Raw genomic sequence first — 15,499 nt, forward strand, 5'->3', positions numbered from 1 at the left:
GGTTCCTGGTGTTTGTATGAGGTGTGTTGGTTTGCGTGAGTGGGGTGTGTGATGTGGTGGGGTTGGCGTGTTTTATCGGTGGGTCAGAGGTCAGAAAAGGAGGAGATGTGTGTTGTGTAGGTAACATGGTTGCAGATGAGGGTGGCTATTGAGGATGCTAGTATAATGATTATCAGTGGGGGTGGGAGCTAGAGGGGTGTGTTGGCGTGTGGGGTTAAGTGGTGGTCGGACCCTGGTTTCTTGCACAAATCGAACAAAGCTAAAGGAAAACAGTGGCACCAGCTTTTATTCAGTGGTTACTTTTATTTTGACAATGGTCTCCTTAAGCAGCCCATTTAGGAACCCTCATATCCCATCCACCTGTGGGTGATATGCACAGGAGAATTTGTGTTGAATCCCTAGCAAGGTTGCAATATGTTAGAACATCTCGTTGGCTAAGTGAGGGCTTGTGTCAGACCGCAGGACCTCACACACGCCCCCATCTTGGGAACATTTCTCTAACCAGGAATTTTGCCACTCTAAGGGCATCTGGGTGGGGACAGGGACTGGCTTCGATCCATCGGAAAAACAAGCAGACAACCACTATCATGTAGCGGTAGCCTTGGCATACTTGGAGCATGTCAACATGAAGGTTTTGAAATGGACCAAGTGGGCAAGGTATGGCTACTATCACTACCCCGAATGTAAGGCCTCCTGTGCGACTCCTGCGGACAATGCAGTTGGTCATAAACTCTGTCACATGTTCCGCCAGGTAGGGACAAAACCAGTTTTCACCAATGTGAGCAGCAGGTACATCCTTCCCCATATGGGTAGGATTGTGTAGTTGTGTGTCTAACAATGATAGATAATGGCATCACTACTTTACCTGTGTTTTCGTTTTGCCATAGGGTGTCTGAGGGGAATATAGAACACCCCTTTTTACCCATAACTTCTTTTCCTCCTTTGGCACATTCCCTTGCAACTCCATTGTTTGTGCCACTGGCACCGCATTGTACCCTTCCTTCAGTACCATAGTTTGTGCATAATTACGTGCTCAGGATGGGATATCCATACCTAGAATATCCTCGAAATATGCAGCACACTTTGCTTCTGCATCTGCTGCTTCATTGACGCTAGAGACGGGATCCTCCCCCCTTGTGTGTTCCTGGCACTATTGGGAATCGGAGCACCTCTATCAGTCTAGCCAATAAGAGAGTATGCTGCAACGGCGTGCCGTCAACACGTTCAAAGCCCCTCCTCAGCCAGCGTGCCAGCCCAGAGTGGACTGTAGACGTCACGTAGGCTGAATCCGAATACACTGTTACTTTCTGGTCTTTATTCTGCTACAATGCCAATATAAGAGCCTATGCTGAAAAATGTGATGTAAGTGTGCTTAGTACCACGTCACTTGTCCCATCTGCTTTTAGCCTCATCACTGCTGTCCCAGTATGTCTTTCTCCAGTGGTCTGGTCTATTGTTGATGAACCGTCAATATAGAGTACTTCTCCCCTCTCAAGTGTCTTCTCCCTCAGTCTTGGGATGTCGTTGCAACTCTTATGTTTGCGGTACAATCGTGTGCACAGTCTCCCTCTGATATGGGCTCAGCGATTAATGTCACCAGGTTCACGCCTCAGCATCTCACTATCTTTATAGCTGTATTGGATCATATTATCTCATACCTGAAGCTCTTTGTGTAGTCATTGTGCTCTTGGGTTGGTCTAGCATTGCAAAAAGAGCATGCTCCACAAAGAGAGTGGTGTTGCATCCCATGGTAATACTTGCTGACTTCTCATCTGCAAATGCGGCAGTAGCCAGTGCCTGTTCTCAAGAGAAGTGCCCTCTCATTACTGGATCTAATGTTCTGCTGTAGTATGCTAATGGTTGGTGACCCATCGCTGTTTTTGTTCTAGAACTGCAGTCAACACTAGTCGTTTGGAGTGAAAGAACAAATAAAATGTGTCTAGATAGAGTGGGATCCCCAACACTGGAGCTGTGCCTATTGCCATCTTAAGCGCCTCAAAAGCACCAGTAATTTCTTCTGTCTACTGTAATGTGCCCTCCCCTCATTGTGCTTCCTTCAGTGCACTTAACAGAGGCCTTGTATATGTGCTTTAGTCGAATATCCATGCTCTGCAATAATTGTAGAGACCTAAAACTGCTGCATTTGTCTTATTGTCATGGGTTTTGGTCTCTTGCAGTTTGCATCTGCCCGTTCTGGTGTCACTTTTTGCCCCTTTTTTATGATATCAACTGTCCAATGTAAAACACTTCTTTCTGGCAATACTGTAATTTGGCATGGTCTACCTTGTACCCCTTTACTGCGAGTACAGTCAACATGTGCACTGAGTCATTTCTACACTGCCCTTCAGATTTGCTGCTAATCAAAATGCGTCCATGAATAGTATAATAAAACTTTCCAATTGTACGTTGCCCAAGTCCATTTGGAGGGCCCTATTGAATATGGACAGGGACTCACAGTACCCTTGTGGGAGCCGAGTATGTTTCCCTTCTTATTTCTATATAGAATTTAAGTCAAGTCTTGTGAGTCTGGGTGGAGTGGTTTAGAGAAGAAGGCCTACTTCAAATATATGACCGTGAAGTGGGTACCTTCCGTAGGAATTCTCCACAAGATTGTCGCTGGATTTGGTACTATAAGAAATTCAGCCTCGACAATCTGTTTCAAAGGACATAAATCATGTATAAAACGCCATGAACCCCCTGTTGCCTTTTTCACAGGGTTACACTGCAGTATTGCACTGTGATTCTGATGTTACCAGAATGCCTTGTTTAACTAGGGCTGCAATTGTCTCGTAAATGCCCTCATCTGTCTCCCTAGACGGGGGATGTTGCCTTGCTCTTGGTAAAATTGCTCCTCGTTTCAGCTTTATCTTCACAGCCCCTATCCCCTTCAAGAGCCCAACGTTCTAGGGACTCGTAGTCCATAAGACACTGGGAACCTCTTCCAAGTCTTCCTCGAGAAATGGCGGCGGTGCTTGCAGCATCATCGCCATTCTTCGTGGTACTTCCCTGGAGTGTATTTTCACCCAATATGTGATGCTAATGCAGAATACCATTTCGTGATCTGAACGACTGTCCTGAAACAATTCCTCATCAGTTATGGTAGTCAACCTGTACCCTTACCCCACTGCAATTACTGTCATCCAAGCTCGTCTGGTGTCATCTGTCCCATGCAATGTTATTCTTTCTTCTCCTACTAACACTGCCTCTAGTTCTAACAAGATCACTGTCCTTTCTGGCTCATCTAGTGGCAGTTCTAGTCTGAATATGTACTCACTTAGAAGATGCCATAGTTTTCCTTGAATCCTCGGGAGACATACTGAAATAGCTCCAGATCTGCGGGCAACCACCTCTGTACCGTGCATCCACAATAAGCCTGAATGATCTCCCTCACATTTAGAATGTGGATCCCAGGTGTGGAACACACTATCCCTTGGTCTGTGAATGAGATTTTCATGTTAGGTTTACTCATAATGTCCCTTCCCATTATGTTTTCTGGTGTCTGTCGAGGGTACGATAAGAGTAGAGCTAAGTCGTGCTCCCCTATTGAAAGTGTAAAATCATCTGTAAAAGGAACCAAATACATCGCCCCAGAGAATCCCTACGCATTTATGGTGTTGCCTGACATTGGATACCTTCCCTCCCTGATACAGGATGAAGTTACCCCTGTGTCTACAAGGAAGGCGAAAGACTTGTCACCTATTGTCACCCCTGCATGTGGTTCCTCTGCTGGGTCGGGTGCAATCAATAGGATAGAACTCCTCAGGTCTGTCTGTGGGCTGTCCTAACGTGGGTACAATGGCATTCCATTCCCCTTGAATCGGTTGCCCCCCACCACAGTCACCCCTCCCAACTTCCGAATGGGAGCTACTCCCATTGAATATGTTCATGTCAGTGTACCATCATTCTGCTATGTCACGTGCAGTGACTGCATATCACTCTGCATCTGCGATGCAGGTGATGCCAATGAATATGGTTGTGCAGGTACCTGCATCTGGGGTGTCTGCACCATAGGCTGGTATGCCTGTGCATGTGCGTCTGCACCTGTGCATGTGTTTGGTCTTGGGCATAATAGTCAGTCTGTTTTCCCTGATATGCGGGCTGGTATTGCATTTCCCCCATTCTGTTGCATCCCTCCCCTGATTTTACACACTTTCGAGAAATATGCCCTATCTGTCCACATACCCAACACTGAGGTGGTCCTCCCATTGGTTGCCGATAGCCCCATGAAAACCCCTCTTATCCATAGCCCCTTCCCCTAGGTGGTCCTCTGCTCCCGCTAAACCTGTGGTGCATGTCGCCCCGCCCCATGAAACCTCCTCCTATGGGTGGCGTTCCGTACTGCGCATTGCGCGTACCTGCTCCTTCTGTGCTTGTTAACATCGGCCCTTTCATAGTGTATTTTGACAATTTCCTCTGTACTAACTTCAGCTCTTCCTGCTTTCTTTCCTCGCGCGTCTTTCTTACGTTTTCTTGCATTACCCTACAATAGTGTACTATAATGAGTAGAATTTCAGACCACAGTTTAGACTCCATCCCCACTAACTTCTTGAGCTGTTTTTGCACCTGCTCAGGTAACCCTTGACATAATATATGATAGAATAACCCCACTGTTCCTGCATCTCAAGTCTCCATTTCTCTTGAATAGCCTGAATATACTGAAGATGGTTTTTGTCTTCCCCCATTTTGCATGCCATAATTGCGCCGATTTCTGATGTGTCTGGGTACTGCACCCTTAGGGCACGCCCCACGGCCACTCGGCAGTTGTTAAATGGTTAACCATCATGCACTGTATTTTGTGTGGTTACTCCTCGGTAGCTGGCCCTTTTCCACACATCGTCCACAACCTCCCAGAGAACGGCGAAAGTAAGCTTTACATGTCACTTACCGCTAACGTCAACCTTTGTATCTCGTATATCCATTTCTAAGCTCCCGTGGTCAACAAAGTTAACTCACACCTCAATGTATCCTTGTTGATCTGTTGCCATGATATAAGATGAGGTCAACCCCCCCTCTCTTCTCTAATAGTGGGCATTGCGTCAGTCTTACCTTTCCACCTAGTCTCCCTGTGTCTTCAGTGGCAGTGAACACCCTTGCCAATTCTCCCCTCATTCGTGCTGGAAGATCTATAAGCTTTTGTGTGTATGGGTTAAAGCTGTCTGCACTGCACGGTATATCCCTAGAGTGATGCGATCTTTCTCCTCTGTCCTCCATTAGTCCGTCTGCGGCTTTATCATCCCCCCCACAGTGTGTCTCGGACTGGGCTCATCCCTTGATAACGATGGACAGGCTGCCCTAACCCCTCGTCCTCACTCCCCACTAAGTCATCATCGGACCCCGTTTCCCCATCAGCACTGCTAAAGTTCTCCTGGAAGCTGGGCCTCCTCAACACTGTGCCTCCCTGCTGCCTCTCTTCTAGGTTACTCATGCTTTCACACTCCCCCGTCATGGAGGAAGCGATGTCGTCTCTATCTATTTGCAGAGTATCCCTAATATGTTTCCTGCATCGGTCTCACTGTAGCCTCCCTTGCACCTCTCCATCACTAAAATGCGCTAAACCCATTTTTACTGGCACTTCCCTCACAGCGCATCCATCCTCTTCCCTGCGCTATCGCTCTCTAAGGAGCCGCTCTCCACTTCCAACTTTCTGTTGTGTTTCTTTATTTGAACTTGCCTCTCTCTTCTTATGCCCTTCTTCTTGCTATGTCCTCAAGTTCTTAGTCGCTCCCGCTACCTTCCCACCAGTTTAAGCAATATCTGTCCTCCTACCCACTCATTCGGAACTGTGTTCCGGTCCCTGCAATCTTCCCTTGTCATTCTCTTTTACTCGTGTCTGAATCTCGCTGCGTTCCCTGTTTTTGCAGCCTGTGCTTCACATTCGCTTAGCTGCTTGTCCTGTCTCGTCTTGCCCCTTCCTTTTGATATATGCTGGAGGTGCAAATATGGGATTGGTATACCCTGCCACCGCTGAATATAATCCCTGGGCCCCCGCTGCTGTGCCTTCACTTTCGTGTTCAGGAGGAGGAGCAGGGGAGGAGGGTTTTTTGCCACTGGCCTCTTGTTGATTCAGCATCCAGTGATGCCGTGCCACATCCCGCCCCCCCATTATCCTGAAATATTCTCCACAACTCATATAAAGCCATTTGTTGCTCAACTTTTCCTCTTGTAAACACCTTGTGTATATACACATGTAATGGTTGCTGCACACATTTGGAGTTGCTCACTACTTTTGGCCACGTTTTAGGCAGCTTGCCCTCTGTGCCTCGTGTCCATTATGTGCTATATTTACAAATCCTGTCCTTATAGCATGGAAGGGACTTGCACATGTGCTGTAGGGGTGTCACCCATGTTGAAACTTGTATACATGACTTCGATACTTACTTCAACCAAAGTGAGGGATTTCGACACTTCCACTGTTGCCACACACACTGACTTTATTTCACCTTAACGCCAGATGTTCAAATAGCTCTCTGACCCACAAATCACCAGCCTCTCCGGCTTTCTACCAATACCCTGGGAGTCCTCTGCGCACTGTCCCTTGGTGATTCTCTGCCGCACAAGTCACACCCACTAGTCCTGCGTGTGCGCCATCCGCACACCACCCCAAAACAAAACTTTTTGAACCCTTGTTTGTCATTTACAACTACTGAAAAAGTGCTGCCCCCCTTGTGCGCTTCAAGTCCTATACACCAACCTGATTGGTGACGTCATCTCTACAATACAGGAGAGAAAGAAAAAAAAAACGCTGTCGCCCACCGCTTCACTGAATTTATCACACCATTTCCCAACTGCACCAATACCCCAACAAGGACAAACAACATATACATGGCCGTATTCCAGCCTCCTAAAAGGGCATACCAAGAGTTCATGTGTTCAGTCTGTAACTACAGCGTCACCTTGTAGATAAAATGCCTCTCGAAGACTTAACCAGAAGAACACCTACCGTGGTTCAAACTAGCTTCACCTGCTAAGGCCTACACACGGGAATACAGTCATCCATGACCTGGGCTACAATGCCCAACTCACAGGAAATACAATATTTACATAACTTCTGTCATCCATACTCTTAAGCCAATCATCTAGGCCAACTTGCAAAACTGGTCACCCAAAGATTGAATGTTCCCTAACCACAAACAATTAACATCCAACTTTGCTCCTTAGCACCCAACACCTGTTCACCGCGTCCCCTAATTGCTGCATGGCTGAGTCTATACTTACACTCCGTGATCAGCTGATGCCGCTTGACCACCAGCTCTCCCTCAACCTGCCACTCTGCCCGTCTGGGCTGCTGGGCGTCCCACATACAGCGGGTAGTAATTTCTCCAAGGCTGTACCCGAGTACCTCTTCATAGGGTGCACTTCCAGTGTCTCTCTCGGTCTCCGTGGGTCACCTCACAGCCCTCCAGGTGTTGCGGCGGGACGAGACAGCTTTTGCCGATCGATCGTAGCCAACCGTCCTTTGCTACCACTTTGTAATAGTATGCCAGAGATCATGCCAAGATCATGAGCTCAATAATAGCCTGCCATCATCAACCTTACCCGGAAGATCACAAAATCTGAGATGTCCAGCAAGCCATCTTCTGCCACATCAGTAGCACAGAATGTGTCATTGCCTCAGTTATGGAGGATTTAGGGATACTACTTGCAGATGATGGCAGAATGGGTGCCATTAGCTGCCACAACTGATCTGCAGCTTTCAATATAGACTGTCCCCTTTCCCAACTTTCAGACCTAGGAATCAGGGTGTGTTCCATATCCTGCCTAACTTCCATTCAATGTAAAGTACACCTATACCTCTCTTTCCTGAACTATTCATATAGGTCTCAATTACCATGCTGTTGAATGCCTACAAGATCATCACTCTTACCCCCCCTCTTCAATGTTTACCTACATCCACTTACTCACATCATCCGCTCCCTTTCTACTCAAATTCCTATGGCACTCAGATTCTTGTGAGATTTGCTAAACCCCCTGCTATCAAGCCTGACACATATTCATGGCTGCCATTTATTGCTGGATGCAAAATCTGTCTGAAACTAATCAAAACAATGATAAATCAGAGGTCCTCGTGACAAACCACCACTTCTAACGCTGAATACCCTCTTCCATCCTTCAATCCCTGGACCATGCCCTCATCTTTGGTCAATAATCTTGTTGTCTGCATTGATGCTGAACCTTTGTATCCCCACAAATAAACCTGGTTGGCAGTTCTTATTACCACCACTTCCTTTCCTTCAAAAGATTTCTCACCTATGTGATGTCTTCTTACAGATTCAAAATGGGCAATGTGCTAATCTTTTCCAGACCAAACTATGAAAAAGATGCAAGGAGTGCAGAACGTGGCTGCTCGTCTGCTCCTCTACCTCCAGAGGTGAGCACAGCTCTCCAGCAATAGCTTTTCTCAGCTGACTATGCAATAGAATGCCAGAGCACAGGGTCATTCACGTCAACAATATCACAAGTTAGCAGAGTATCTAGGGCCCATCCAAAACCTTTCCCCCCGCAACAGCCACGGGGCAAGTTGTACAGTCTTTTATTCTCCAATAGACAGGGATCATACAGGAAACCACACATCTCTGGCAATCTCAGCTTCTGAGCCAGTGTCACCCAGTTTTATATTGTGCTGATATTGCAAACACCAACACCAAAAACCTACGAAAACCCTTGATTCGTTAGCTCGGGCTTACTACTGATGCAACCCATAAACAGCTGTATTCTCACTGGTCTTCCCATGTCAGGTGGCTTCGCCTGAGACTTCTCCACAAAACTATCTATTAATTTTGGTGCAGGGTCGCACGAAGACTATTAGCCCCTGCAACATGCTACACCACCCCATGATCTGAGCATCTGGATTGACTGGTGCAGGTCCCCCAGGCCTGGCACCCTGTTTCATTCACAGCGCTCAGTGTACCTTTTCAAGGTGATGAAAAAGACTGTTCCCATCGTTGCCACTGGTTTGATCACCTAGCCTGAGAGACTGCCTGTAGGTTGCAGTTTTTGGTGGGCAATGCAAGTATCAATCTTGTTTGCTTTGCTGGGAAAGCTCCTCTTCGCACCATGAGTAAACAGCCATTGTTCGGTTCTGCTGGGTCTCGTGTGCGAGGACCACAAAACTGAGACTTTCTGCCTACAATTATGAGGGTTTTATTCTTTTTTTCAGAGGTGGCTCACCGTCTCGGGAATCATGAATTTTCCACCCGCCCATGTCCTTGGCTGCGCACACAGTCTCTGGGCTTCATTCTGCAGGGACTGCACTTCTCCCTCAATTTATTTGAGGCCTGTGGTTTTTCCCCGTGTAGTCACTACAGTCATTCTATGGTTTCCATATATGCCCTAATATCTTCTTAAAGGTTAGTCGCTCCTTATGGTAAGTTGCGGTAAAGCAGTGCAAGCTCGGTCCTTGTATGTATGTATGTATCTGTCCCCTATCTATGCAGGAATCTAAATTTGCTTTGTGACTAACGTTGCTTTATCGTGTTGTCACTAGTGATGTCATCACGGCTGGACTTTATCATCAGTCAACTTGGTCCATTGATGAGGCACCTGTCTCCCCGAAGCCGTCAATTGGATACGGTTTAAAAGGTCATCTGAGAGAATATCTCTTTGCATATGTGGGATACATTGGCGCGCATGGCGATTGGCCCATCAGCGAGTTGCATCTTTCGTTTCTCATTCTTTGGGCTGACATTTGCATAGGGGACATGAGGTGCATTCCAGGGACCCTATCTTCAGTTTGGTGCTCACTGATGCATAACCTTCAACAACCTTTGCAACACACACCATGCGTTCAAGTTGTGTACCCGATTCAATTATTACACATTCAGACAATATATTCCACCCAGAAACCTCTTATCATTCATATACCTCTTCTCCACCTCTGCCTTCAACAGATCCTGTGTGAGAGGTGACCTTTACTCAAGCATGCCTCTATACCCTGGAAACACTATGGGTAGCGGAGAACATTGCAGATCCCGAATCCTCTGGTCAGGCCCTAAAAACCTGGCTTGTCTTGCAAAATTGACTCAACACTGCACTCTTTCTTAGCCAATTCCTTGATCCTTCAGTGCCAAGAGACCTCCCTGGTGGGGAAGGTTAGTCTCTTTAAATTATTTAATTAAAACAATAAAAATAAAGGAGATGGTGCCACCACAAGCATAAACCTTAAGCACAGTCCCTGGGCTAGGAAAATGGCCTAACACGTTAGTCACAACTGGATAAATCAATGTAAAAAGTAATGAAATAACCCAAGCCATAGATTAATGATAACCTTGCACTATTTTGACCCATGTGCCTAGAGTACATGTTAAAAAAAAATGGATGCTACATTCTTTAACTTGTATCATCTAAGGACTTTGTCCTTCATGTTAGTAGGAAGGTTTGTAAGCTAGAAGTATCTGCAGACAAATCTAAGGAGTGGAGTCTTTATAGGCAGGCAAGTGAATCACTGCATTCACGCCCTCATCACGACACTGAAGCACAACGCATTCCATTTCAACAAGTGCGGTCACACCCTTTTATTTCTGCCATAGTGACCAAATAATTAGTTTACCCAATTGGCTTTTAACATTTTTTTTATTTTTAGTGGCAAGTCATGTTGCACTGGCTGAATATAAAATAAAGACAAGTCCTTATAAAACAAGAAAATAACTTTGTTCTTGATCAGCTGCAGACCACAGACTTTCCTGGGCCAAAGACGATTTTCTTCAATTAAAAAAGAAAAAAAGAAAAATTGTCCGTCCAGATATACTGAAATAGGTATGACAGAGACACTGTCCAAATACAAAAAAACAGGCATAAAAGACCATTTGCACAGGTTGTCCTAATTTCACTGAAAGTTTCTCTACTCGGTCGGGGTGTGAACATCTCTAGAACATAGTTTAGGAGCTGCCAAAAGCAGTACAGCAAATGTAGATATCGGACCCCAAATAGACATGATTGAAAGTGTTCTGCTTATGGATGAAAAAAACATGCAAAGCTTTAAGGACTTGTACTACTCTGCTGAAAAACAACCATACACATTTGCTTTAATATTTTGCTAGTAGCCTTGAAAAAGCCTTCTTGTGGCATGAAACATGTTTGCCCAGCTTCAATAAACCGTTGCTCTGCCCATGGGTGGGGGACTGGATTTTTCAAATTCATTGCAGGCTTGCAAACTGCCCAGTGGGATGCTTTCTGGCTGTTACCGGAGTTACTCTCTTCTGCCCAGAAGTTGCTTTCCCGACTGTACAGAGTCTGCATGGAGCGTCTTTCTTTCAGAAAACCACACTAACATTGTGGCGATTTATTTAAAACTTCTCCGAAACCACTCTCCAGCCCCCAAAAAAGGTTATTCCGCTCTAGCACAGCTGAGGCTAGTATCAATTTGTCTTTCTAAGCAGGGGACTGGGGTAAGGAAAAATGGTGACAATTGCGAAAATAGTTAGGTTTCACTTCCATTTCTCAAGTCACAGTTGACTTCCTGTTGTTCACCAATGCTTTGGAGCAGGAATAAAAACTTTCTTTGCACTTTCTTTGCTTACACAAAAGTATTTTTGTATTTGTTTGGAGGCCTGGTTATAGTATGTTCTTCTCCGACAAACACCCTTTTAATGCATAAAAACACACCACATTTCACAATTTTGACATCTGAGGAAAGTTGGGGGGATATGAATATATTGACAACTTGAAGAAAAATGGAGGCACTTGTGCAAAGGTTATGCGACTCGCTTTGCATATTTTGTAGCATATAGCCAAAACTAAAAGGAACAAGAAAGCTGCTAATTTGGACAGCATTTTTAAAGGAATCGGATCACACTTCAGGCAAGGAGTTTCAATTTTCATCAGTTGCAAGATACCTGCTGTAAAGGATCATATTCACAAGGCAAGCTTGTCTGTTGACATGCCCGGGTCTGTCAAGTTTTAAGTTGTGCTGAGTGTCACTTGGAGGCGTATACTGGGGCCGTGCAATATATGCGACACACAGATGGACCTGTACCACATTAGAAATATCTCTCATTGCCTGCTGTTATGGAAGATTCTCTCAAGCTCTAAAAAGCTTGCAAATCCCTTGTGAATGATGTTTAGGAGCAAGCAAATATTATCTCAGGGGTTCACCATGTTATTTGATGCCACGAAACCAAGACAATAACAGTTGGTTCCGGGACTAGATATAGCATAACCACATAATGTGATCGAATAATGCCAGCAGGCTGTTCCGGAGCCCCGATACACCCCAACAGCAAGGGTTTAGAGGTTTGTTAATTTCACCAGAACCCCACAATGGCATTCAAGGAACCCAACACAAAATCCTCCCAGGTGTTTTTATTGTATATGATATGAATTGTTCTCATGCTTTTCTCAATGTTTCAAAATCTAATGTAGGTGATGAGCCATGGTTAACATGTTTTTCAATCAATACTGGATGTAAATTAAAACATCATAATGATATGTTCATGTATTAATGACTATTGCTGTGTGTGAGTTTCTTGTGCCTAGCCACACACAAATCCGTTTGGATATGGAAATGCACAGACATACATACACAAACACACCCACGGCAAGAGAGAAAGCGGCATACATAATGGGTAACTATGTATGAAGGTGAGAGAAAGAACGGCTAACTGTTTTATCAACCAAACATCGCTGAATGGTTAGGGCGACATGATAATCAACTACAAGGCTATGTAGTTTGTAAGTGTCAATAGTTGCTTATGGTGACAGTAAACATGCTACCCAGGATGTCTTTAATTACCTGAAAAATACCTTTTTTCTAGACTTCCCACAACAAAATCCTTAACTCACGAAATCCAGTCAACTATTAGGACTAATATAAAAGGTGCAACATATGTAAGAGGGAACCGAGACTCAACAAAACACTATCTGCTGATAAGTATACATCACACTGTTCCAATTTTACTCTGTACAATACATTTTTCCCAAGATTAGCTCTTGTTGGACGCAGGCTCATGTGAGGGTTCTGTTACCGACATTCTTTCTGCAGCCATAAACATTGCTTTTTTCAGCTCCACATTTCACAATTACATCCTAAAGATGGAAAAACATATGTACATAAATGAAGAATAATAAAATTAAATGTCACAACTGTCCATGTAGGCTTTGGAAGAAATGGGAAGTCTGTGCACATCGCCCACCACCTATAGATGGTGTAGGTGGGTACATCTTGGTCAAGTTACAATGCGTCCACAGCCGAGCCGATTGGCTGCATAGAAGTGGCTGCGTAGGTCACGTCCCACTCACACAAACAACTGGAAACACACAATGGGAACTCGAAGGGCCTGCTGCATATTTACATTACACTGGCATGTCCAGGAAAAAGAGCTCTATTCAAGCAAAATAAATCCAGAATAAACAAAGTTGGTATATTTCAGTAGTTCTTTAGCATATTCTTTTCTCGCCAAAAGCAAGTCTTTTTTCCTGTTTCATCATAAAAAGTAGGATTGTTCTTGTGACTTCTTTTTGTTGGCTTTCTCCTAGTTCCTGCGTGCATTGGTATCCATGTGGTCTATAGGTGTGACAGCCTCATTTGAATAACCATTGTATCCATGTCCAGAATACAATGACAGGTCCTCACCATTATCCATGCCATTATTTATTTCTGCAAAAGAAATTGATGAGGATTAGGGAACATGAATATTACAAACTGGGAGCACTAGATATACATGTGCAGTCATTTCCACCAGGCCCATCACACATTGTCCTACTATGGTGTTGGAAAATGAGAGAGCCATTCAGTGAGGGAAGGCTTTTATTCAAAACCAAGAGGGGCTTAAACATTTGGAGAATGAACTGAAACAATCATTTGATCAATGCAATAAGAGACATGATGTTTAAAATATGTAGTGGACAACTGAGGTGACTGAATAATGTTCATGCCCTTCAACACATTACACCTAAACCCCCAATACCAATTGCAGCGCTATCCATTCAGTTTCCTGGTTTCAGTGTTTATTTTTGTATGATTCTGGCGGTGTTTTCCCAGGGTTTTCAATTTTAAAAAAAATGAAATCATCAGTGTTTACCTATTGTATCCCTCAAATCACATGCCACTGTGTTTTCAGTGTAGCCAAAAATACATATCGTTTATTGCTGTTTGCATATTAAGCATAATTCTTTCAAATTAAAAAATCATAGACTATGTTGATGCTGTCCTTGCTATCTCTTTATTATTGGACTTGTAGTGCTGAAATTATAATGGAAAAGGACAACTACACGTACAGAAATGCAAATAACCAAATAAGGAATTGACGCGCTCCAGTTGCTTGACATGGGGCAAAGTAAGAGCCTGACTTCATTTTTCAGTGTACCCTCAGACAGATACTACCCAAAGATTATATAAATCATGGTGTTTGAGAAGAAGGGGAAGGTGCTTGGGCATTTTTATCTGTAAATTAATTTTCAAACTGGCATGCGGCCAAAGATTTGAGCAACATTTAAAAAAGAATATAAAAAGTAACAGGTGGGGAAATAATGTTCTTATCACACAGATATGGTACTTGTTAAAAATATTAAGTTTGCATATTAAGTCGATGATTAAATAGATTTGGAAACCATAAAAAAGCTAGATCTAAAATATGATTGGATTTGGGGATTCCAAATCACAGACAGCATCCTGATATTATTTAGCTGAACTATACAATAACATTTTGCTGAAAACCGTGCAACATGGGAATAGAAGTTTGTTTGATAGAGGATCTTTGGAATGCAAGGCACAATTTGATCAAGTAGTCAATTTGGATATATGACAAGTAGCTAACTGACCTTTTTCAGCCTTGTAGCTTCGAGAATCCAAAAATTAACCTGAAATTACTACTTTCTAAAAAAAAAAAAAGCATGAACCATAAAATACATAATTATTAAGAGGAACATACCGCATGATTTGTTTAAGTTTAGATCATATCCAGCATAATAATGTCTGAAAACATCCACCTACTGGCAGCACTGACCTTGCTTTTAATTTTCTCTTGAATACAGGAATCCATGTGTAGCAAGGCCAGCATTGCCTTCTAGTGGATATTTTGGGATAAACCTCTAAAAGGGAAAATTATTTTCGGGGGGCAGAAATCAGATGAAGTCATGTTTCACTGAAATGCAAAAAGCACAGCTTTAAAATGGAGTCGATGTGGAGGCACATGACGTCAATTCTCTACACAAGGTGCTTTTACAGCGAGTACACTTTCCAAAGAATATATACGGCAGCAACTCAGCAAACGTAAACTGATTTCTTCAGCAGCGGAGTGCACTCCTCATTGGTTTTCAGTGGGTCCCAGTGAGCTCCCGATTGTCTCCATTCTCAAATTAATCTGTGCTTAATATGGAGAAGCAGGCTTGCCAAACTCACCGAATGTGGCCAAGATTTAAACACACTGACCTCAACGCAATGGATGACAACCATTTGAAACCAATAACAGGGACTTAATCATTTCCAACCTATTGTGGAAATGGGTGTATCACACTGTTCAAAAACACTGAATGTGAGCCATGTAGTCTATTCTTACCCATCAGT

At 44.0% G+C, this 15,499-nt stretch overlaps 1 protein-coding gene across 2 annotated transcripts in view; it reads right to left on the minus strand.

Annotated features, from left to right (window-relative positions):
• Positions 1-10,550: 10,550 nt before the first annotated feature.
• Positions 10,551-15,499, minus strand: part of GDPD5 (glycerophosphodiester phosphodiesterase domain containing 5) — a 1,185,048-nt gene continuing 1,180,099 nt past the window's right edge. For both annotated transcript variants that reach the window (XM_069640071.1, XM_069640072.1), the window contains one exon: positions 10,551-13,591. In XM_069640071.1, the coding sequence (XP_069496172.1) occupies positions 13,467-13,591 (125 nt within the window). In that variant the 3' untranslated portion in view covers positions 10,551-13,466. The remainder of the gene's footprint in view (positions 13,592-15,499) is intronic.

This window comes from Ambystoma mexicanum, chromosome 7q (genome assembly GCF_040938575.1).
Source record: "Ambystoma mexicanum isolate Mex_15411 chromosome 7q, UKY_AmexF1_1, whole genome shotgun sequence".
Taxonomy (NCBI): Eukaryota; Metazoa; Chordata; class Amphibia; order Caudata; family Ambystomatidae; genus Ambystoma; species Ambystoma mexicanum.